General features: G+C 40.0%; 1 protein-coding gene and 1 long non-coding RNA gene across 2 annotated transcripts; one reads left to right on the forward strand and one right to left on the reverse strand.

Annotated features, from left to right (window-relative positions):
* Positions 1-580: 580 nt before the first annotated feature.
* On the forward strand, positions 581-10302 carry mrps30 (mitochondrial ribosomal protein S30). Its single transcript, XM_069924312.1, has 5 exons — positions 581-1511; positions 3897-4042; positions 6056-6161; positions 7156-7332; positions 9881-10302. Exons 1-5 carry the CDS (start codon positions 962-964, stop codon positions 10162-10164), a joined length of 1263 nt encoding a protein of 420 aa, XP_069780413.1. The 5' UTR covers positions 581-961; the 3' UTR covers positions 10165-10302.
* Positions 7346-26013, reverse strand: LOC138757265 (uncharacterized). The gene is made up of 3 exons (XR_011353466.1): positions 25316-26013; positions 12525-12631; positions 7346-8098 (listed from the first exon to the last, which is right to left on the reverse strand). It is a non-coding gene; the product is annotated as an uncharacterized lncRNA (long non-coding RNA).

Consider the following 26013-nt stretch of genomic DNA (forward strand, 5'->3'; position numbering starts at 1 on the left):
ATTCATCCCCAGATATTTCTAATCACCATTCGGTTCCTGTCTGGCCAATTTCTGCTGTTCTCTTTAACACCTCCTCGTGCCTTAATCTTCCTCCTAGACTGGTTTTCCATTCCCTTTGATTCTTGCGGGCCATTCTTTGTTCTGATCTGGCCTGTGTCTCCTGTGCTACTTCCCACCTCCTTCAGTTGAGCATTCCTCCTAAATCGTTTTATGCATATCCTCTCCCTGTATCTTGGGAGCAGCCAATTTTGTTCAGCCAACTTTGCTCCATGCTGTGACAGCCACTTAGCCACATTCCTCTTTCCCTGACTCATGCAGTACAAATAAACTTATTGATTAATCATTTATTTCATAATGTTTTAACCCCTAGATTCCAACAGGGGTGAACTCCGCTTTGCTGGAGAGAGGGGGAGTGGTGTGCTGTTGTTTTCCTCCATTGTATAGCCCTTATGAGGCTGGCCCACCCACCCTTAAGTCTCCTGGCCTTTTGCCCAGGCCACACCTCCTCCTTGTCTTGTGAGCATTAAAGTCTATTGTTCCTGCAGCCTATGACCGCGCTGCCGGAGGGAGGGGGCGTGGAGTCGGTGCTACCGGAAGGGTGATGAGCTGGGGTTGGGTAGCAGGTCGGAGTCAGTCCCACAGCTGGATCCGACCCCGACTTCGGAGGCAGCTCCAGTGAATGGAGGGAAGTTCTACCCACTCCACTCCATGTGAAACGCTGCTTCACTCCGTGTCATTCGCACCCGAGGACTAGTTTTGAAAACATTTCCCATGTAATTTTTCCAGCCCGATTATACCTTGAGCTATTGAACGAGGACGCCGCTTAAACCGGATTGACCGCCTCTTCAACGACCTCAGCGCGACTGTGACCCTTTTGGGGATTGGTCAATTTCAGGAGCGCGCCGGGTCATCATTGGCTGATTGGGGATGACGTCACATTCCCTCTCCCGCTGGAGGGAAGATGGCCGCCATCCGTGGTGCGCCTTTGGCGACGTGCTTGCACGCGGGACTGCCGGGGTCTGGCGGCCGGGCGGCGCTGAGCACGGCGTCGGGGGCCAGCCCCTGCTACCCCCCCGTGTTGCCGTCCCGAACTGCCAAAAGCAAGGCGGCTAAAAGGCGGCGGGAGGACGAGTTCCTCCAACGGGTCCATGCCTGCCCGACGCCGGCTGAGAAGATCCGGCTGCTCACCAAGCGCCAGCGGCTCAAGTACGTGATCCAGCCGCAGGCGTTGGGGATCGGGGCAGACCGCTGGTACCAGCACTTCACCAAGACCGCTTTCGTGCCGGGCGTGCCGGCTGGCCTGTCGGCCGCCGTCCCCGAATCCGAGCTGCCCGGGTTGAAGGAGGTGGTGTGCGATGCGCTGCTGCAGGAGCAATTCTACCTGAAGAAACGGCGGCCCTTCCTGTACCGCGAAAGGGAACAGATGGCGCTGCCTCTCATCGGCAACATGGTGCCGCGCCTCGTCAGTGCTCTCGCCGGCCGCAACCCGCTGCTCGGCCTCTCGACCTTGGGTGAGGACTCGGCCACTGCTTGGGTACAAGAGATTGGTGCAGCAGTCGGCCAGAGGGCCTGTCGACCTTGTTCCTCATCATCCAATAAAGTCATGGCTCAGTTCCCTCGCCCCTTCTGTTCCTTCTCTCCTTTTGGCAAATAATTGGACAACAATCTGAGAGAAACAGTTCCTTCTCATTCTCCCAATTCTGGTGACAATGTCTCCAAGTTCTATAGTATTCCTTCCAATAGAAAACCACTTTCCTGCTCGTTTTACCTGTTTATAGAATGTTTCTATGACATTCTCTCCTTGTAAGCTACTCTTTCTGCCCCCCCCCACCTCAAAATTTCTGGAATGAACCTGGTGAACTAATTCTAAACTACTTCCAAAGCTGGACTATTCCTTCTCAAGTAAGGCAACTCAGGGATGGATCAGTCAGTTGACGGATGATGCGAAGCTTGATGGTGTTGAAGGTCGTCATAGTTTCCAACAGGATTTAGACACAATGCAGAGTTGGGCAGAAAGTTGGGGCAAATCAGGTTCAATCTGGATAAGAGTGAGGTTATGAATTCTGGAAGGTCAATGGTATGCTGTGCTTCATTAGTTGAAGGATTGAGTTCAGGAGTCATGAGGAAATGTTGCAGTTCTAAATTTGGTGAGACCACATTTGAAATATTGTATTCAGTTTTGGTTACCTCATTACAGGAATATGTGGTAGCTATGGGGAAGGTGCAGAGGAGATTTACCAGGATGTTTTACTTTTACCAAAAAGATCGAATGATATGATGGTTAGCACAATGCTGTTCCAGCACCAGCGATCAGGAATGGGTCTTGAATCCCAAACTGTCTGTAAGGAGTTTGCATTTTCTCACCATGTCTGCGTGGGTTTCCTCTGAGTGCTCCAGTTACTTCCCACTGTCAAAATGTACCGAGGGCGAAGGTTAATTGGGTGGCATAGGCTCGTAGGCTGAAATGGCCTGTCACCATGCCATATCTAAATTTATCCTTGTAATTTTGTTTAATTTGTGTTTATATAATAAATATGTATAAATCTGATAGAATTGTGAATCCTAAACAATATTACTTCAAAAAATGAACAGAGATGTCTCTTTTATTTTAAATGTACATAATACTTCTGTTGAAAATTCATTCAAATTTATTGTCAGAGTTCATACATGACGTCACATACAATCCTGAGATTCTTTTTCCTGCAAGCAAAACAGAATTTATAATTGCCGTTGACTATAAATTGTACTCAAGAACAAATAAATGTAAACAAACTTTGCAAATACAGAAATATTAAATAATGAGAAAAGAGCCCTTAAATGGGTCTCTGGGTGAGTATGTTTAGGCATCTAATTATTAAGGAGTAACATCTATCCCTAAACCTGGAGGTACGAGTCCTGCAGCATTTGTGCCTCCTTCCTGATAGTAGCAGTGAGAGCAAACATGTTCTGGTTAGTGTAGATCCTTGATGATCGCTGCTGCTCTCTGACGGCAACGTTCCACGTAGATGTTCTCAATAGTGCTGATAGTTTTGCCTGTGTTGTGTCCACTATCTCTTGCGGCACCTTCCACTCAGAGGGTGTCCCCGTGTTGGGCTGTTACGCAGTGAGTCAGCACACGTCCCACTATACATCTGTAGAAGTTTGCCAAGGTTTCTGACAATATACTGAACCTCTGCAAACTCCTGAGGAAGTGGAGGTGCTTATGTGCTTTCTTCATGATGGTTCCAGGAGCGGTCCTCTTCCCATCTCTGCCCCCCCCATGATCCCCCCACCCAGGAATTTAAAGTTGCTCAACCTCTATACCTCTGGTCCCTCCAATTATCATTGGATCATCCTTTCCCATAATGAGCTCCTTGGTCTTTGTGATGTTGATTGAGAATATGTTGTTAGTATTGCCATTCAGCTAAATTTCCCACTATGGTGTTATCTTCAGCAAATTTGTAAATGGCATTATTGTACTGAGCCACACTGACATGGGTAGAAAGTGAGTAGAGCAGTGGGCAAAGTATGCAACACTGTGCTTTGGTGCTGATGGAGATTGTGCAGATGTTCTTGCCAGTCTGCACTGAATGGGGTCTGGAGGTGAGGATATCAAGGATAATTGCACAGTGGAATATTGGATTTTACTGATTAGTTTTGAAGGGATGATGGTGTTCAATACTGACCTGTTGTTGACGAAAGCTATCTTGATGTATTAATTTTTGCTGTACAGTGTCAGTAAGATGGCATCTGTTGTTGCTGAGGATTTTAGCATGTTAATATTCTGTTTTCCATCATGTAATTACTTTTAAATTTCTGACTAGTAATAAAGATTAGATGCAGTTATGTCATTGAACAAAAAATGTTGCATTTGTGTGTTGGCATAGTTTCGTGCTCAAGAATTTTTATCCTTACAGATTGTGAACCACAAGTTGGTTTCTACTGGTCTCGGGGGGAACGAACTGTCCCCAGAGGTCATCGGAAAGGGCGGGTGGATCCTATTCTTTTCCAGATTGAAGACAAACCTTGCTGCCAAATTCGGGTTCCTCAACAGCTCCCTGAGGTAACAGCATTAGGGCTTCATTCATGTTGTCTATATTTATCAGCAAAGTTTTGGGTAGTTTAGTAGTTTTTGTTGAAGTCACCAAACAGAACAGCCAGATGTGAAATGCACCAGTGATTCACTGCCTCAGGAGCACAGGATGTTTTCATGTTGTAATTGTCTCTGTAATAACATTTCTGCTCTTACTTCTCCACGAGATTTCAGATTTATTGTCAGTACATACGTGACATCACAAACAACTCTTAAGATTTTTCCTGCAGGCGAGGCAGAATTACCATTTATTGAAAGTGCAAAAAACTACACAAGTAAACAACTGTAAGCAGATAATGAGTGTAAACAAACTGTCTAATACAAAGAGAATTTTAATAAAATCAATAAATCAAACAAATAAAAGTCCTTGTACAAATCCCTGTTTGAGTTTGTTGTTGAGGAGACTGATGGTGGAGGGGTAGCAGCTGTTCCTGTACCTGGTGGTGTAAATCTTGTAGCACCTATACCTCTACTGATGGCAGAGCGAGCTGAGTGGTGTGGATCCTTGATGATTCCTGCTGCTCTCTAACAGCAGCATTCCCTCTAGATTTTCTCAATAGTGGGAAGGATTTTGCCTGTGATGTCCTGGGCTGTGTCCACTATCTTATGGAGGGCTTTATGCTCAGGGGTATTGTCCCCATACCAGAAAGTACAGGTGCTGACGTGCTTTCTTAAGGATGCCAGTAGAATGTTGAGTCCAGGAAAAATCATCCGAGATAGTGACTCCTAAGAACTTTAAATTGCTCACCCTATCCACCTCTGATTTCCCCCAATGATCACTGGATTGTATACCTCGAGGTTTCCCTTTCTAAAGTCAACAATCAGTTCCTTAGTTTTGGTGACATTGAGTTAAGTTTGTTGTTGATGCACCATTCAGCCAAGTTTTCAATCTCCCTCTTGTATACTGACTCATCACCTGTCTTAAGCAACCCACTACCGTGGTATCGTCAGCAAATGTATAGCTGGTGCTATTGTCATACTGAGCCACATAGTGAGTAGAACAATGGGCTAAGAACGCAGCTTTGTGCTGCTTGGGTACTGATGGAGATTGTGGAGGAGATGTTCTTGCGAGGTGAGGAAATCCATGATCCAATTACACAGTAGGATGTTGAGTCTCAGGTCTTCGAGTTTGCTGATCAGTTTTGAGGGGATGATGGTGTTAAATGATGAACTGTAATCTTTACTGTCCAGGTATTTGTGAAGAGCCAGTGAGATGACATCCTCACCAGATGCACCTCTCACTGTATTGGCAGGACCTTTCCCCATTTTCTTTGTAACCTTGTTCTCTAACTTTAATCATAATTAACATTGTCAGCTTTTGGCAATGCATTATGAAACCAGCAGTAATATTTGAATTCCTCATGAAATTTGATGCAAAAATCCAGAAGTTACTCTCAAGTATTTAGGATTCCTTCAGAGGCTGTACTGAGATGTAACCCTCCAGTATAATTGAGGGAAATCAGCAGAATGGCTGAACATTTAGCACAAAAAATGGCACCTCTATGACTACTTTTTACTTGTGTTGAAATTTCTGATGTTGGGCTTAATCTAGTAATCTTCTGATGTCAGAGGGCTACTGAGCCAAGGCAGATTTCTCAGTTTTGTTTTTCTTTCTTCTGAAAATAAACTCTTGTAACTTGGGATATATTAGTAAATTTGACTTAAACTATTAATTAAATTCTGTAGTTCTTCAAGAAATAACATCCTGAAATTTAGAAAGGTTCCAGTACAGCACCATCAACATTCTGAGCGTAGCGGATCATTAGTTTGACGGTATTGATTCACATATCAATTTTTGTAGTTTATTCCTCCAGAAACTGAGTATGCTTTTCTGATTATTATTATTGAATTAAACTTTTAATCTGCAGATGTTCTTTACTAAAATGTTAACGTGCATTGATAAATGGTTGTCTTGAATAGCAAGTTATTAAGTTGGATGTTGATTTCGTGTTTTTTAAATTCATCCTATTTGTTTTTTTTAAGATTGTGCCCTTAGAAAGTTCAATCCCTGAAGATGTTCCTGTTATTCATTTGGAACCAAGCAGATTTCCATTGTTTCAAAGGCAATATGACAACAAAATTTTCATTGGTAAGGACAAAATTAAATGGAAGATGAGATGCATTTTTTACATATTTTGTTTTTTTATAAAGTTGAATATTTTAGACACTTGTGGATGGAATGACAAGTTTTTCTGAATGATTTCAGAAATGGAATTACATAATTCCATTTCTGATGCACAATTCCCTGAAGGTGGTGTTACAGATAGATAGGGTCTTAAAGAGAGATTTTGGTTCATTGACCTTCATAAATCAAAATATTGTGTAGGAATTGGGTGTGATGGTGAAGTTGTATATTGTATGGACTTTTGATCACCTAACTACAGGAAAAATATCAATAGATTGAAAGAGTGCATAGAAATTTTACTAGGATGTTACCTGGACTTGAACTGAATTACAGGGAAAGGTTAAACAAGTTACGTCTTTATTCCCTGGAGCATGAAAGAATGAGAGATGTGGTAGAAGTATTTAAAATTATGAGGAGTATAGATAGAGTAAATGTCAGTAAGCTTTTTCCACTAGGGTAGGTGAGATACAAAGCAGAGGACGTGTTGAGGGTGAAAGGGGAAAAGTTTAAGGGGAGCATGACAGATCTTCTTCACACAGAGAGTAGTGGAAGTCTGGAATGAGCTCCCAGCTGAAGTGAATGCAGGCTTAATTTTAACATTTAAGAAAAATTTGGACAGGTATGTGGATATTGATGGATATAGGCTGGGTGCAGGTCAGTGGGACTAGGCAGAATATTAGTTTGGCACACCCTAGAAGGGCCTGTTCTGTTGCAGTAATAAAGATAAAGGTTCATTATTATCATGTAATACCTCATTTAGAATGTTACATACATGAAATTCTTTGACTTTGTCTAAGGAAGACAAAGTCGCCACTTTGTCCATCGCCCCTCAGCAAGGAATGAACTCTCAACCCCTGGTTTACAAGTCCAGAGCTCTAACTATTGAGCTTTCAGAGCCTTGTACACTTTCTGTGAGCTAATATAAACTAATGAATTTTTAAATATTTTCTATTCATAGGTTCAAAAATTTCTGATCCTGCTTGCTATGGACATACCCAGTTTCACTTTGCTTCTGAAAAATTGAGACGAGAAAAACTTGTAAAGAGTAATCTAGCTGATCAGATTGAAGTGCGTTTACGAGCCAATGGCATTGCGAGTTTATTTGCTTGGACTGCAGCCCAGGCTACCTATCAAGGTAAGACTGTTAATTCATCAAAAATGATTATTGTTTGACAATCTTTATATTTAAAGAAGAATCCAAAGAGAAAATCAACAGCATGGAAATGGGTTTTTCAACCAAATGTGCACATCGATGAAGCTAGTCTCTTTTGCTTGTGTTTGGTCAATATTGGTCAATCCATGTACCTCTTGATCTCTACCTCTTCCATCTTCAGCCCATTCCATATACTCCACTTGAAGAAGGTGCCTTTTAAATATTTCTACTCTCGCTTTAAATCTATGCCCTCCAGTTTTGGATTCCTTTGCTCGAGAGGAAAGGAAAATCCTCTTGATTTTTATAAATTTCTAGAAGAAATCCCCTTGGTTTCCTATACATCAGGGAGAAAAGTTCCAGAATCTTTCTAATTCAGTCCTGGTAACCGTCTTCTGATTTTTCTACTCCCTTTTGAGCTTAACAACATCTATAGCTGGGTGACTAAAACAGTGTACTGGACTCCAAGTAGTGTCTCACCATTTGAAACATAATTTTCCATCTCCTGTATTCTGCCCTGACTGATGGTGAAGTTATCCTGGCAGCCTCTTATAAGTAAAAGCACATCATTAGCCATCCTCCAGTCTTCTGCCACCTCAGCTGTGCTCAATAATGATGCAAATATCTCTGCCAGGGCTCCTTTAATTTGTCTCTTTTCCCTCCTGGAATACACTTGATCAGGCCCTGGAGATTTATCTACCTTCATGCATTTAAATACCTTTTCTGTCGCATAGACTCTAAGATTCCTTTTCTGCATGATAAAAACAGATGGGAAGTACTTGTTAAGAATCTCACTTATTTTATGATTCCGCAAATAGTCTACTTGCTAATATTTATGGTGTCATATTCCTTCCTCAGTTATTACTGTGCCTGTAATATACTTGTAGAATCTTTTAAACTTCTTACCCTTATTTGCCAGTGCCATCTCATAGCAATTACATCCCCTCCTTATTTCACTCTTAAGTGAACTCTACATCTGTATAGTTTAAAGGATTTGCTTGATTTCACCTCTCTGTAGCTGACATGTACATAATTTTTCCTGACCAAATCCTCTTATTTTCAGTCAGCCAGGATTCTCTGATCTTGGAGCATATCTTTCATGAACTTTCCCTATCTCACTTTTAAAGATGCTCACTTAATAAGTATCCCTTTACCTACAACAGACTCCCCCAAATAAGCTTTGCAAGACCTATCTACAGCAATCATAATTTTCCTTGCCCTAATTAGGACTTCAACTGTCCTCTCATTTTTAAAACTAATGGAGTATGGTCACAATGCTCTTCCATTGACATCTCAATCACTTGCTCTCTCATGTCTCTGAAGTTGCAATGTTCTGGACAGATCATCACCCTTTGGATGGTGAGAACACCAGTCAATATGAGGTAATTTTAAATGACCTACTATTACAACCTTGGCTTTCCTACTATTCTCCCTATATATTTGCTCCTTTCATTTCCTGCTGACTATTGGGAGATATACAATAACAACCCCATCAACGTAATCATCCCCTCCTTATTTCTAGGCTCCACCCAGTTAGCCTCACGGGACAATCCCTCAAGAATATCCTCTTAGTGCTGCTGTGATATTTTCCATCATCAAAGTGCAACAGCCCCACCTCTTGTGTCTCCACCTCTATTGAACATCGAGCTGTCAGTCCCACCCCTCCCTCAGCCACATTTCTGCTTTCGCCAAAATATTTCCAGTTCCATGAATCTAACCATGCCATGAGTTAAAAAGTTAAAAGCCATGTCTTCTTTTTTTTTATAAAAAAAAAAGGCTATGATGTTTTAGAATTTGAAATCTGCTTCATTTTGATTAAAGTTACAAATTACATTTTTCTGTTCTGGTAAATAAATTCAAAGGTACAAAGTTTTTGTTATTCCTTAAAGATTATCAAGGAATATGAAAGAGAAAACTGATGGTCTTTCTAGATTTATACTTTGCATGTTCCTTCACTGAAAATAGTGCAGCCAACTGATTTACTGTAATATGGCAGGTCTTAGTTGCAATCTGTGGGGTATGGCTTCAGGAAGATGCCGGAGAGTTGGCACTTGATCTGTTAATATTTGCACAATTAATATAGCTTGCTGTGGAAAATCCAGCGATGTTAAATGCTGAAATAATTTGTATAGATTTTGAACCTTTAAAATTGGATATCTTTGAAACTGACGTTAAAATGTCTCTTGAACAATTTGTGTCAAATAGTGCTATAACAATAATTTGTAGTTATAACTGTATTAAATTCTTTTGGTCTGCTTTGATTCTAAACAAGTGATTGCGCACATCCTGTAGTAAATGTGCAATCTTGAGCACTAATAACACCTCTATGAGTGGAGATGTGCGCAGATTAATCATTCTATTTTCATAAAAGCAAACCAGCAGATGAATTATAAAGCTGCGGTTCTTCCCTGTTGACCCAGTAAAATAACCACATTTTGTCCTTCATCACCTGTTATAGCAAATGTGTGTAAGCCAATAGCAAAATCTATGTTTTACAGTTAGTGTTCTACATAATGTTTTACTGTTTTTCCAGGGTTCTGGAGTGAGGCAGATGTGACTCGACCATTTATCTCTCAAGCTGTAATTACAGATGGGATTTATTTCTCCTTCTTTTGCTACCAGCTGAACACTTTAGCTCTGAGTGTTCGGACAGATCAGCATAATGTCCGAAAGAATATTTGCTGGGGGACAGAGAGTATGCCTCTGTATGAAACTATTGAGGGAGAAGATGTGAAAGGGTTCAATGATAAGGTTCTGGATCTGCTTGTTCGGTTCTTGCTCAATAGACCACAATCAGTGCAAACTATGATAAGATGAACATAAAGCCACTTGTAACTTTGAGATTAATTTAAAATGTGTAATATAAATTGGAATGAAGACCATAATACCTATGGTTTCAAAAACTGTGGTTATGTTTTTTGTCAACTGCCTAAAATAAATAATTCAAAACAAAAATTCTAGCACAAGGCAAACTTTACTTATTTCTTCTGGGTCAAATCAAGTAAAATGTTTTGCTTAGAATAGTTGTGAAGAATATACATGGATATTATAGATCAGTGGTTCTCAACCTTCCGTTCCCACTCACATCCCACCTTAAGCAATCCCTTACTAATCACAGAGCACCGATGGCATAGTGATTACTTAAAGTGGGATGTGAGTGGAAAGAAAAAGGTTGAGAACCTGTTGTTGATGTTTTTTATATTTATATCTGAAAATATTTCATATGACATTGATTCCATGTGAATTTCAGAATGCAATGTTGAATGAGAAGTTCCATATTTTTTTTTTGGATAATTTGGAACCTTATCCATATAATGCTTTTGTAGTGGGAGAAAGATATCCCAAGCCTGGAAGATAAATTATTACTTAAATAACAGAAATATCGCATTAAAAAGTTAAATAAGGAAAGGAATGTTTCTGAGAAAAGGGTTAATTTATTAATCATGAATATTAAAAGCATTCTTTTAATACCCAGGGTTGAAAATAACTGAAATTGGGAACTCATCCCAAGGATTACAAAATATTTTTCAGTATTGAGGAAGGATATAAGAAAGATGAGCTTGAATGCTGTTGCTACAAGTTTGGGAAAGAGGCTTAACCCGTTCTTCCAAACTGATTTTGACTGAGGATCTGTTGACCTACACCCATTATGTACAGTACTGTACATGTTTTCTTAATGGAATTTCTGGATCAATGCAACTGGAAGCAGAGCCACCAACCTTGACATGTGAGGAAGGTTCCAACCCATATCATAAATTTGGGAAGAGGTATTTAAGTCCTAGAAACACAGTAGAAAGTGAAGTTTTTTCCAGTGATAAAGAATTGGAGTTAAAGGTAAATGAATTGGGGATCACCAGTTGTGCTAAACGAGCTCACAGCTGCTGTCTCAGTTCTTTTGCTGCGCTCACCCACAATCCACTGCAATCTGTTTATTGTTAACAAGACACAATTCAATATCATTAATGGTGTAAATGGTCCTCAATAACTGGACATTGTACTTGTTAAGATTTGGTGGACCAATTTTTCCAATATTTTGCACATTTATTGTATTTGTAAAAGGATGAACATTCACTGATAAATTACCTTCTAAATTTATTTATTCCAGGTAAAAAAATAATGGTTTAGTTTAATACTTGCAAAGTGAGCAAATAAGCAGATGTGAGAAGAAAGCCAACTTGCAGAAAACTAAACCTACCATTTCCTTGTGATAATGTGTAACCTGCCTTTAGTGACGTGCAAAAAAATAAAATTAGTGCTTATGCCAGGAACATGTAGCAAATCCTCTGTTGTGACTAAACCCCAAGCTATATTCAGCTCCACATCTGGCTGCTGAATGTTTTTTTTATGGTTTATAAAAAAAATGTGAATTATGGATAAGGTGAGCAATTACTCAATAATTGCAAAGGTGGCGCAAAAACTGCAAGTTATGAGAGTGAGCATTGTAACCACAGTTTTCTAAATCTTACCACATGCTCTGGTTTTTGTATTGGAAGCAAGGAAATGATCAATTATGAACAATATAATATTTTGTACTATGAAGCAAGCTCTGGGTAATTTTTTTTCATTGAGCATTAAAAATCTGTGTTTACATGGGTTTCCCCAGGTGCTCTAGTTTCCTCCCACACTTCACTGAATAATGAAGTATTCTATTCCGAACAACACAACTTTCTTCACAATTAATGTTAGAGGCTCCTTTTCTCCCTCTCTGGTCATAGACAATGCAATGGAGAAACAGGTTCTTCAGCCCACCATGAAGTACTTATTTATCTCCCATTTAATCTTTCATATCCTGGAACATGGTAACCAGAACCATGTACTCAAGCTTTGGAGTAGCTAATCTTTCAACAGTTCAAGCATGAACTTACAACTCTTATTCCTGCCAATGAAGAAAAATGCTCATTTTTGCCTTCTTAATTACCTTATTTACCTGTGCTGTTACCTTGTGATCTGTGGATCAGCATTACAAGTCCTTTTGGTGGCATGGTTAGTGTTGTAGTTAGTGCAACACAGCGCCAGTGACCCAAGTTTGAATCTGGTGTTGTCTGTAAGGAGTTTGTATGTTCTCCCCATGTTTGCGTGGGTTTTCCCCAGGTGCTCTGGTTTATTCTCACACTAGTTTTAATGGTTGGAATTCTACTGTGTTGTAAATTGCTTTGCTCTTCTCACCATCACTGTACCTTATTGATGTTGTATGTTCATTCTTGAATCTTGTAATGCTTTTCTACCCTCGTCGAAGTCCATTTAAATTTTGCAGCTTTTCAGCTTTTCAATTTCAAATACATAGCTTCAGAGGGAATAAAAGGGCAAACCTAAAGTGGGTGGAGACACTTCTTACACAAGAAAGATAGTCTTTCTAGTATTGTCAATGTAACTTCTGCATATCCTTAAGAATACTGAATGAATTTCCATTTTAAGAAATTCTATTTTGAGTATGTCAAATCTCTTAATGTGTGAAAATAAGTACTTAACACTCCATTACAAATATGAGGGTATAAAGATGAGAATTATTGTTATAAAAAAAATCGTTTTCAGCCTCAGAACATTGCATTAGGAGGACATTGTTCAAATCCTGAAAGTTTTAAGAAAACTGAAGTATCTTCGGCTCCTCGATTGCAGCGTTTCAATAATCCAGGTAACTCAGCAACAATTACGCATGGGCAGTAATGCTGACGTTGCTAGTGATGTCCCCACTGGTAAATACTTATAGATAAATAAATAAATAGATTTTTTTTAAACTTTATTTAAGATTTTATAACATGAATAACATATAGGATTACATTAAAAAAAATTAAGAATAAAATAATAAAATTACAATACAGTATCAGTAATCTAAATAAACTATACCCTCCCCAATAATTATTACACATTAATAACCCAACTCAAATTAGTCCAACCCCCCCTTTCCCCCAAAATAAAGAGTGAAGAATTAATAAAGTTAATAATATATGTGAGAAAAAAAACAAAAACATAAACCGATTAAAATACTAACAAAAAGAGAAGTAATTAATACTAAGATATCAGACTTTAAAAAAACATATTTAAATCAAACTTAAATGCATATATTTAACAGAGTTAAGATGAAACATATTTAACTCAAACTTAATATAAAAAATTAAAGTTAGTAACATTGTCTATCAAAAATTCTTAAACAATAATCAATTCTTTAAAAAAATTGTAGCATGAGAAAAAAAAATGAAAAAAAACTTTCTCTATAGAGATAAACCTTCACCAAATATCAACTAACTTCACATCTATCATCATATTAGTCATATAAACCACCATCTTAAAACAAAATTCAAACTTCATTAAGCATTGTACAATTCAATTTTAGTACTCTTCCACCATTTTTCCCTTTTACTCTTGAATAATTATCCAATAAAAGCTCCAATACCACATTTAAATATCCCCAATCATTACGTTAAAATTCAGATATCCAAATAATAAAGACACATCTACAAAGAAATCTATATCTTCAACAAATGGAGCATAAACCACAAACAAAATTCAAGCCTCATTAAGAATTGTACAATTCAATTTATAACTTTCACCATTATTCCCTTCGTTCTATAACTAAAATAGCAAAATAATATAGACCAGAATTACCACTCCTTTCACCTTAAAGTTAAAGAAAAAATATAAAAAAAAACTTATCCATCCCATTCACATTTAAATTTCAAATATTTCTTATCTACTGAATAAACTTTACAAAAAAAACCACATCAATTTTTAGTTTTTTTAAACAATCAAATACTTTCTTATACTTTTTTTTATAAACACAAAAAAACCCTTCACTCTTTAATAATACAAAAAAAAAGGAAAAAAAAACGGGTAGGAGGTTAAAAATACCCCCTCCCGTCTAAACCGCGCAATGCGGTAACTCCCCCCCCAAAAAAATGGGTGTGAGATAACTCACACGTAGCAGATGACTTTCAGGAAATAGTGCCTATCCAGTTCTCTCCCCCAACTCTCACTTCATCTTAAATTAACAACATCATTATTTAATATTTTTTTTAACAAAAACATTAGAAAAAAAAAGAACAACTCTTTTAATCAACTCCAACTGCTGAGTCACCATTACAACCATTCCTTCTTGGAGCACAGCTCTTTTCTTCCATCTCTTGTCTCCTTGGAGATCGCGGCGGACTACGTCTCTGTTGAAACTGAGTAATTGGCGGCTCTTGAGCAAATGCTATAGCTTCCTTTGGAGAATCAAAGAACTTTGGTTGGTAACCATCTTGAAAAAACTTCAAAACAGCTGGATATCTAAAGGTTGCCTTATAACCTTTCTTCCACAACAACTCTTTAGCAGAATTGAATTCCCGTCGTTGGAACATAACTTCTTGACTCAAATCTGCATAGAAGAAAACTCGATTATTTTGAATCATCAACGGTGATTTTCTCTGTTGTGCATTTCTAATAGCCACTCGTAAAATTATTTCTCTGTCGCAATAATTCAAGCAACGAACCAAAACAGGTCTTGGACTTTGACCTGAAATAGGTCTTCTACGCAAGGCTCTGTGAGCACGTTCCAGTATTATACCTTCCGGGAAATGTTCTTGACCCAGCACCTGCGGAATCCATTCAGTAAAAAATTTTCTTGGGTCTGGTCCCTCCATTCCTTCCGGCAAACCAATAATCTTTATATTGTTCCGTCTGGATTGGTTTTCCAAATAATCTTTTTCACCAAATTTTTATTTTGAGTTTGTAAATCTTCGACCATTTTGGTCATATCTGAAACTTGATCTCGTATTTCGTCTATATATTCTTCACACGAATTAAATTTATCTCTCACTTCAAGTTTAAAAGCTCCAAACTCAGCCATCTGTTGAGAATTTATTTCCATCAGAGTATTGAACCTAGTTCAGTCATAATCTTAGATAATCCCTGTATTGTATAAGATAATTTAGATTCAAGATTCACAAGAATCTTTTCAATTGGAAGAGATTCTGGCTCAACAGATTCCTGCTTCTTCTGCATAACCAAAGGGTCTTCTGTTGCTTCCTTCATTCTGGTTGCCTTCCTTGTAGTATAGCTGTGTGTGGAAACCCCAGCCACAGCCTTTCCAGCAGTGACTGGAGGACGCTGGCCGGGATTTTCCCCAGTCCATAATGTATTAATTTCTCCCAGTACATCAAGTTGTATAGGTTCTTTTATCTCAAGAGGTGTAGTTTGCAATGCCACCGCTACAGTTGACAAATGCCTTTCCCCAGCCAGTACTTCAACTGATGTTACTACAAGTGGTTCATTCATAACATTGCCGTCAGATGCTACTGCACATGTGCGAACCTGAGTAACTCTTTGTTCTAAAGGCTGTTTGGCGCCCTCTTTAGAGGGCTCTACTGATGTAACATTGATCTCTACATCCGAAAGCTGTACCTCTCTCCTCGGATCCATTTCAGGCTGAGTCCCGGTGTTTTTCCTGTAAGTAGGCTCCAAAACTTGAACTTTTGGAAAATTTAGTTTTTTGATGATCTGTTGTCGTTTTTTTTTGCTCTTTTCCACCAATTGTACCATCATAAGTTAAATTAACAGCACTGAAGTTATCTAAACTTTTAAAGAATTTTAACGGGCATTTCTAGACAAAACAATAAGATAGAGTCAGGAGAGGACTGGAAGGCACGTCTGATCCTTACGCCATCTTGCCACGCCCCCCCCCCCCAATAAATAGATAGATTGATGATGGTTGAATCTCACGGAAGACAGAAATTCATTCAGTGCTTCTGGCACTTCTACACTTTTGAATTTAATTGTTTGGGAGTCATGATATTTTCAGTCTCTGAGAGTGAGGAATTATCATCACTGTGTGTGGCAAACTGTCAGCCAGGTCTGAAATCATTAAGGATACAACTTCAGTAATTAGGGTAGCAGACTGATCTGGCAACCTTTGTTATATCTGAGTTCCAAACAATGTGGGCAAACACTGCATCAGCATAGTACATCTCTTAGTGGTCAAATATTACATTAAAATAATTTGGACTGACATTTAACATTAAAGATTCATATCAATTATTCATTGTTCTAATTAACTGCATTTGCAGAAACATCAACTATGAAGGGCATAAAATTGAATTTTGACAATATATACAGCAGTGCTTTGGATTCTGCCAAATGAACAGACATTTTGCAGATAAAATCATGCCTGATATCATCTTGATAAACTAGTGTAGATTTTGCAAGGGCTTTGGCATCTTCTAATGTATGGAGCCCAGAATTTTGGAAGTGACATAATCTTAGACATGTCAAGGTTTACTCTTGGTTACAATGTACTGAACTTTTTATCTACATGGGACATGAACATCATTGGCTTAAATATCCTTTATTGTCAATTCCTATCTATTCAATTGAGAGTCAATTTTATTGTAGGGTCTGGAGTGATATTTACAAAATCCAGTACGGAATAGTACAAACAAGCTGTCAAATGTTGACTTTTTTTAAAAAAAAGGCTTCCCTTTAATCTAGAATAGATGAAAATTATGCAGTGTTTTGAGCAATTATAACCATATAAAATAGAACTGGGATTGCCTAAAATCTTTCTTTTTAAAATATTTTTGAGTTTAACATAAATCCTACATACAAAGTCTCTAATAAAACAAATAACAGGTTATGTGGTATACATACCACAAATTAATATAAATGTAAATTTAAAAACTCCATATTTGTTTATTTAACAATATTTCTTAAAAAATAATTCTGGATAGAAACCAAGTAACTATATTAAACAATCCCTTGGTCTAAACAAAGGGTAAATTGTGTCTAATGATATGATCTATGACAACCATAATTAAACCCAAATTAATCTTTATTTTTCAAACTATTGAAAAATTATTGATAAACATACAAAATCAACAATAGAACATAATTTATATAAAGATTGATACTCAGTATTCACAATTATTCCTAAATATTTAGTTTTATCTGTCCATTTCAAATTAATAACATTTTTATAAACTGAATAATAAATTAATCTTAAAAAAAAAACTAAATCTAATTAATCCCCTCCCTCTCATCAAGGTTACCTTGTAAAAAAGGATGCAAAACTATGGATCAAATAGTGACCTTCAAAAACTAGACAGAATCACTGGAGCATCAAAACTTTTTAAATCTTCCCATCATGATAGTATTCTATGAATGTGCCCCACATCTTTTCAAATTAAAACTTTCTATCTTGAATATTGTATCTAATTTTCTCCAAGTTTCAGTAGGACATTACATTGTGTCATCTTTCAATTTCAATAAAAGCTCATCTGGTTATCCTTAGATCTATTTTGCATGACATGCATGAGATTTTTAAAAAAAATCTTTGCCTTTCCAATCCTTCATTTTTTTCCCCCAGACCCTGTTTCACACTAATTTGCCCAACTTCTTTTCCTTTTGTTCCACTGGATCCTTGAACCTCATTACTGAAGGTGACAGACTGTTGATTGTTGATCTTACCTTTCACTGAGTTTTCAAATGCTCTACTTACCTTGACAGACCATTGCTAGCTTGTATTTGCAGGAAGGTATAGGGGTTAAAGAGTACAGGAGGAACTTTAACAAATAAGCCAAAGTCAGTTCTCCTGCAAGAACTGACTCATCAAGAAAGCTCTGAAGCAATGTTTTAGATCTGCCCTGATATCCTGCGCCAGCCGTTCCCTGTAACTCAAACCCTGAAACCCTGGCAACATTCTTATAAATCTCCTCTGCACTGTCTTTATTCTGTTTATTTCCTTTATAATTCGGCAAACAAAACTGCATACAATATTCCAAATTTGGCCTCACTAATGCCTTATATAATTTCAATATTACATCCCAACTCCTGTGTTAACAAACTCTACCCCATCCAGCTCTCATTCTGTATGGGTGTCCAAGTTAATGTTTGGAAAGTTGAAATCTCCCACAACTGCCACCTTATATGCAACTTCCTTACAAATTTGCTCCTCTAATTCCCTCAGCATATTTTGGTGGTCTATAATACACTCCCATTAATGTATTAATGCCTCTGCCATTCTTCAGTTCTACCCAAATAGCTTCACTGGACAATGCTCCTTGCATTAAAATATATGCACTTGAGAGACTGTCCGCACATATACGCCTTTTGTTACTAACTACCTTCACCTTCCTCCCTCCTTCATTTATATTTTCATTCTGTTCCTTTCATTCCTTCCAATCTAGGTGTTTTTCCTCCCTACTCTCATAGTAGTTTAAACTCTCCCCAACAGCTCTAGCCAACTTACCTGCCAGGTTATGGGTCCCCTGCCAGGATATTGGTTCCTCCTCCTGTTCAAGTGGCAGCATTTTGACCCATGGTTAAGGTAAAACATATTACAAATAAGCCTTCCATTTTTAGTTTCTATCTTGTGCACAAAAAATGTAAAACAAAAAAATCAAGGAAAAAAGAGCAAATCAAAAACATAAAGATTTAAGAAATCTTTCAAAAGAGTGAAAGATCATTTTTAAAAATAACTGTCTTGACCTTCCAATGACTTCCACAGCTCCACCAATAAAAAAATCTGAGTGGGACTAGGCAAAAAATAAATGGTTTGGCACAGACTAGAAGGACAAAAGAGGTTTGTTTCCGTGCTGTAACATTCTATGGTTCTATAAGAGACTGCAGATGTGGAGGGGGTGGGGGTTTGTCAAATGGAACCAGGAGGGGGGAAAGAAGGCTGGTAGATGAAGAGTGGGACCAGATAACGGAGGGGATGAGTGGCAAATAGAACTATATGCAAGAGCAGAGGGGGATAGGAAAGGTGAAGCAAAGGAGAAGAAACATAGATATGTGGGTGTTGGGTAGATGGAACCACATGGAGAAGAAGAATGGATAGTGGGTGGGGGGGAAGAAGGAAGAAGAGGGAAGGAAATGATGAATGAGAGAGAACTTGGGTGGACTGGAGTGATTAGTCATATATTCCAGGTATTAACACTAGAGGGCAGTATATGCTTTGCTAATTCCATGAATTTTAAAATGTAAAACCATCACCTTAACACCAATAAAATATAGAATTAAAAAAAAAATGTATTGGTGCAGATGGAGGCTATTCTGCCCATGGGTCCTTTGCCATCAAAATTGTTATGCTAATTTTACCTAGTTGTTTATATGGGTTCAGCATTTCAATCCTTATTCAGGGTACATCTCACACATTTGTGGAACAAAGTGAATGGAAGTGAATTTCTGCAGGCAGCTAAAGTTGAGGAAGGTGCTCCATAGTTATTCCTGATTGATCCTGTCAAAAGCTTGTTAAAGAGGCTTTGTATAGAGGCAGGTGCTGTTCCTTGTATTTTCCATGGTGAAGATCAAGTCCACCATTCATCAAGGTGGACAAAGATCCACTCCTCGAAATTTACCTGCCTACAGAAATTCATCTCCATCCTATGCTTGCTCTGTAGCAACATGCAAGCCACAATATTAAGTAATAAATCTATAATAGAACCAACCTCAGTGAAGACTGTTGTCAACAAATGGAAATTGTCAAACCTATGGCATCTACACTCAAACCCTTAGTATTCAAGTTGCAGTGTGCAGACATGGCAAGCTTCAAACACCAACCTGGCTTATTGCTTACAATGGAATACACAAATGACTTCAAGAGCCAACTGCATTTCCAACACCAGCTACAGAAACAGACGTCCCATTCCAGGTGCTGTCAAGGGATGAGAAAAAGATTCAAATATGTACTTAAATTATCCGTGGAGAAGTGTAACATCCTTTGAAGTAATCTCTGGTCATTAATGTTCATTTTGGTGAAGGGGCATTTGGGATTCCCATTGAGGCCAAGTATCAAGAACACATGGAATGTTTGCATGAATTGCAGCTCCTCACAAATGATCCACACATCCTTCCCATGAGTCACTTCCTGTGACACCTGTGGAAGAGTCTAAATTTCCCACATTGTCCTCATCAGCCATCTCAGCATCAATAAAACCAAGTCATCCTGATTCAAGCCATCATGATTCTCACTTGGGGTATGAAATGTCCCAGTTCAAATCTTGGAAAGTCCCCCCCCTCCCCAAAACAGCAAGAGTAGAGGACACAATACAAAAGGTTAAATTTTAACTCTATTTATTAATAACTATTAACAATCTTACCCAAATTAACCCCTCCATATGCATCTAATAGTAAATATACAGAGATTATTTATAAAAAAGTGTGTATATGAAAATAAAACCCAGACCATCACAATCTGTGTCCATTAGTCAAAAAAACCTAGATATATTTGAGGCATTCCTGAGGAACTGCCTCACATATAAAAAGACTATAATGGCTACAACAGTTCATCCTGTCTCATTCTATCAGAGAAGTGACCTTTGATCCCCCACTCCTGACTCCTTGGTTCTGCGCCACCTTACGTGTTCATTCTCTTTATTAGTAGCACATTGTACTGTGTACTGTGTGACCTAATAACAATGTTCACTATTGCAACTTGCTCAATGTTCATCAACAGTATCTCCCAAACCCATGACCTTCCCCACTTTGGAAAAGGTGGCATGTCACTTTGGACTCCAGCTCCTACCAGCTCCCTTCTATTGCATGGACCATCTTGACTTATCACTGCTGGACATCTTTCCATCTAATGGTACTGTGATAGTCCAGGTAAGAGGACTACTGCATTATTATTGGATGGACATGGACTGCAGCACAACAAGGACTGCAGCTCATGCCAACATTCTGAAGGACAATTAGAAATGGAAAATAAAGGTTGGCCTTGTCTATTGTGCTTTCATTTCATGAAAATAATTTAGTGATCTTAATTTAATTCTTCTGATACCATGATCTCTGCCATTTTCTAAATGCTGCTGTTTTTGAGCACTATATCTGATGCTCTCAACTTTATTTTTTCAGGGTTTCTAGACCCCACCTCCCAGTGAACTCCAGGATCAATGCATCCTGCTCTGCATTGATAATTCCATGATCCTGTCTTCCTCCATTGCCCTGTGTTACCACAATCCATTTCCTATCTCCACAGTATTTGGAAACCAGCACCCACTGTGCCATTAATCCAATTATCAGTGAAGTGTAGAATTGTTTTTTTTCTGGAAAGCTACCTTGCAAATCCTTTGACTTTGATGTGTGGCTACACCCGCAGTGAATGTTAAGAGGGGGTTCCAGGATTTTGACCAAGCAAAGACAAAAGGTGATGGTGATGCCTTGAGAGGTTTGCTTTGCTCCAATTATTCTTTTTATTAATGCATCCCAAAACTTGGATGGCATTGAATTTGGGAACCAAAGCAAATTATTCTCTAAGTCAAGAAATTAAACTCCAGATCAAGATGATCACTGAATACAGAATTGGTATGAAAATGTTCTAAATTATTGTTCTATTCTGTTCTGTTATGCAAGTAGCCTAATTCTAAGTTTGTCTGTTGCATGAGATATAAAATTTTCGGCAGTTATTATTCAAGAACTGTAAATATATTCCTATCATAGAATAAGATGGGGGACATCAATTATGTTATTCACACTGTCATTTGAGAAGAACAACATTGTATTTTGTAGCACCATTTTTACATCAGTTTGTGCAGTCAGCATGATCAGTGCCAACACACGTGTGCATAAATAACACCTGCGACATAAATCACTGAAAAACAAATTACAGGAAAGTTACTTTGTGACCCCATTTCTGTTTGCAGGCAAATTAAAATTCCAATAGGTTACAAACTTCAAGCATTAAAAATTGGCTCTGGGAAAAAGATTACCCAGATTGTCATTGGTTTTGCTTTGCAGTATCTAAACAGAAGGTACTGCTCAAACCAAATTTGATAAAGTGAATTGTGAGTATTTTGTAATAAATAAGTACAAAATACAGATGCACTAAAATTGTACGTGCTGCAGCCAGATTCGTACATGAGATACATCATTTGCAATAGTATATATTATATAACCACAACATTTCAAAACAGAAAAATTAGATCATAACTATAAAGAAGTGGCGACGCACATAGTTGTAGCGGCAAACCAGCCCCGCTTGTCATGTGGGGTCAGCTGGGCAGCCGGGCCAAAGATGGTGTCGCAGGACCTTCTCTTCCAGTCCAGACTGAAAGTGTGCCTGCATTCTTGCGTCAGCATCGACTCAAGCTCCGGAATGCAAGGGAGAGGCCAAACACAGCCTTAAAAATGGAATTCAAAGTAAAGCGGTTGTGTTACTCGAGCTCTCAGCCTGTTGTCTTAGACTTTTCGCTGCACTTGCGCTCAACTTGCTACACTGGTGACTTCGACAAGTCTTCACATCCTGAAGACTCGGCACTATGGACCCTGCAGCCATAGGCACCATTGCATTGAAGGCGCTGACTTTCTGGTGTAACAGACCCTGCACTTGGTTTGGCCAAGCAGAGGCCCAGTTCTAGATCAAACAGATAACCTCTGATTCGATGAGATACATCTACATTGTCAGCTCGCTCGACCAGGAAGCCGCTCATGGGTCAATGACATTATCCAATCGCCACCAGAGGAAGCTCTTAAAAACCTCTCATTTGCATATACAGACTTTCACTGCACGAGAGGGCCACCAGGCTCCTGTACCTGGATGGCTTAGATGATAGGACTATGACTGCCCTCATGGATGAAATGCTCACCCTGGCTGAAGGGCACAAGCCCTGCCTCATGTTCATGCAGGCGTTCCTTGAGCAGATACCCGAAGAGATCAGATGCCTATTCTCTGATGCGGATTTCAATGACTTGCACAAGGTCACAGCACGAGCAGATGTTCTGTGCATTTCCAAGCACGAGATCATAGATCCAGTCAATCGTGCTACACAGCCACCACCGAGGGCAAAGCCCAAGTCCAGTTCACAACATGAACAGGCCCCTCCCTGACAGAAAGCAGAGACTTTTGACCCAATATGATGCTTCTACCATCAGCGTTATGGGACATCAGCATGCAGATGCTGCCAGCCTTGCTCGTTTCAGGGAAATGATGGGGCCAGCTGCCATTAATGGCTGTGGAGGCTGGCTAACCAAACAGCCTTGTCCATGTATGGGACAGGATCTCGGGCCGCAAATTCCTTGTGGACACAGGGGCAGAGATAAGCATCATTCCCCCTACGTCTCTCGAGACACGCACAAGACTTCACGGCCCCCCCTGTGAGCAGCCAACAACACAGTCATTAAAACTTTTGGTAAGAGGTAAATTCCTATACATTTTGGCGAGACCACTTTCAACTGGTCATTCATGCTAGTTTCAGTGGACAAGCCTCTATTAGGTGTCGATTTCCTATGGGCACACTCTCTACTGGTGGATCTCCAGGGCAGACAGTTAATCCATGCAGAGACTTTCTAATCCATGCCCCTTCGCACGTCCAGTTAACCTTCCACCCAGCTCACCTCCATGGAGGTTCCACACGGCCAATACAGTCACCTCCTTGCTAGCTACCCTTCCATCCTGCTCCCCCAGTTCACCGCTGTCATGCCAGAGCATGGTGTCCAGCACCACATCATGACCACAGGCCTACCATTGCATTTCGAGCCCGTCGCCTAGTCCCAGACAAACTCAACCTCACCAAGGAAGAGTTTAAATGCCTGTGGGCCTCACCCCTCCATTTGGTACACAAGTCCAAAGCAGTTGGAGACCCTATGGAGATTACAGATACCTCAATAATGTAACAACGCCCGACTGCTATCCCATTTCCCACATCCAGGATTTTGCAGCAATCCTCCATGGCATGAAGATCTTCTCTAAGGTTGAATTGATCCAGGGATACCATCAGATTCCCGTGCACCCAGACAATGTCCAAAAGACTGTCATCAGCACCCATTTCGGCCTTTTCGAGTTCCTCCACATGCCTTTCGGCTTGAAGAATGCAGCCCAGACTTTCCAGTGTCTCATGGATACAGTCGGCAGAGACTTGCCCTTCCTTTTCATCTAGCTAGATGATATCCTGGTAGCCAACAGGACTCCCAAGGAGCACATTGCACAGCTTCACCAGCTTTTCAACCACCTTTCAAAGTTCGGCCTCACCAATAACCTGGAAAAGTGGCAGTTCATCCTCAAGGAGATCGATCTTTTCGATCACAAAATTACCAAAGATGGCATCACCTCTCTACCTGACAAGATGGAGGCTATAAGACAATTTGCCAAACCAATGACATTGAAGGGGTTACAAGAGTTTGTGGTCAGGGTGAAGTTTTACAACAGGTTCATCCCTGCAGCCGCCAAGATTATGTGCCCTCTCTTCGCTCTAATATTGGCCTTGACGAAGGAGTTCACATGGACGGAGAAAGGTCACAAAGCATTTGAGAAGATCAAGGAGACCCTGGCTCATAAAACAATGCTAGTCCACCATTACAGACGACGCATCTGGCACGGCAGTAGGTGCTGCCCTGGAGCAATAAGTTGACAACACTTGGAGACCTCTCACTTTTTTCAGTCACCACCTGCGACCGCCTGAACTGAAGTACAGTGCATTCGACAGAGAGCTGCTAGCCCTCTACCTGGCCATCTGCCATTTCCATTACTTCCTTGTGGGGCATCCGTTCACTGTCTACATAGACCACAAGCTGTTCATTTTCGCCTTCTCTAAGTCTTCCGACCCATGGTCCACCCGGCAACAGAGGCACTTATCCTACATCTCTGAATTCACCACCTCCATCTACCATCTCTTAGGCAAACAAATTATTGTCGCTAACGCATTCTTCAGGTCAGTGGTAAATGCCTTGTCACAAAGCATTGACTATCATGACCTGGCTTGAGACCCAGAAGGATGACCCTGAAATGCACAGCTTCAGGATTGCAGTCATGGGATTGCAGCTCCAGGACCTCACACGAGAGGACAATGGCGCTACTCTCCTCTGTGACATCTCCACAGGCCAACCCAGACTGCTTTCCCCCGCCCAATGGAAGAAAACGGTTTTCAACATGATGCACTGCTTGTCTCACTCCTCCATCAATCGGGATGGTATCCTCCCTATTTGTCTAGCACGGCCTATGCAAGCAAATTACAGAGTGGGCAAACACCTGCATGGACCGCCAGACGGCAAAGATCTAGTGACTCACCAAGCCCCACATCCAGCAGTCTGATGCTCCAACCTGCAGGTTCCAGCATGTACACCTCGATATAGTTGGGCCCTTGCCAGTCTCACGATGGTTGGGCTACCTGTTCACAGTGGCGGACAGGTTTACTCAATGGCCAGAGGCTATTCCCCTCCCAGATGCCTCCACCAATACATGCGCCAGGGCTTTCCTCTCCACTTGGGTCTCCTGTTTTGGTGTCCCAGCACACATAATGACCGACCGAAGAGCCCAGTTCACCTCTGCCCTGTGGAACAAGCTGTTGAAATCCTGGACACCCAACTACATCGCATCACTACCACCATTGTGACACAGTCAGCCACCTTTCAACTACCCCCAGACTTATTCTCCTGCGAGTATGTAATTGTGCGAATGGGCACACACAGGACTCCCCTTCACTGCCCCTATGAGGGACCCTACATGTAGCTGCAAAGGAATGCATCCACCTTTACACTCGACATCTGTGGCAAGGAGGAACTGTTCACACTGGACTGCTTGAAATCAGCCCACCTGGGCTTGTCACAACCAGTACAGGTTCCCCCACCAGTACGTAGGGGGTCAGCTGCTGAGACAGCAGACCACATCCTTGACACATCATGAGACCATCGGTGCCGGTCTATGGGGGTGGGAGTGGATAGGGAGGTGTGGGATTGTGTGGCAATGCACATAGTTGAAGCAGTGAA

This window comes from Narcine bancroftii, chromosome 3, assembly GCF_036971445.1.
Source record: "Narcine bancroftii isolate sNarBan1 chromosome 3, sNarBan1.hap1, whole genome shotgun sequence".
Classification (NCBI taxonomy): Eukaryota; Metazoa; Chordata; class Chondrichthyes; order Torpediniformes; family Narcinidae; genus Narcine; species Narcine bancroftii.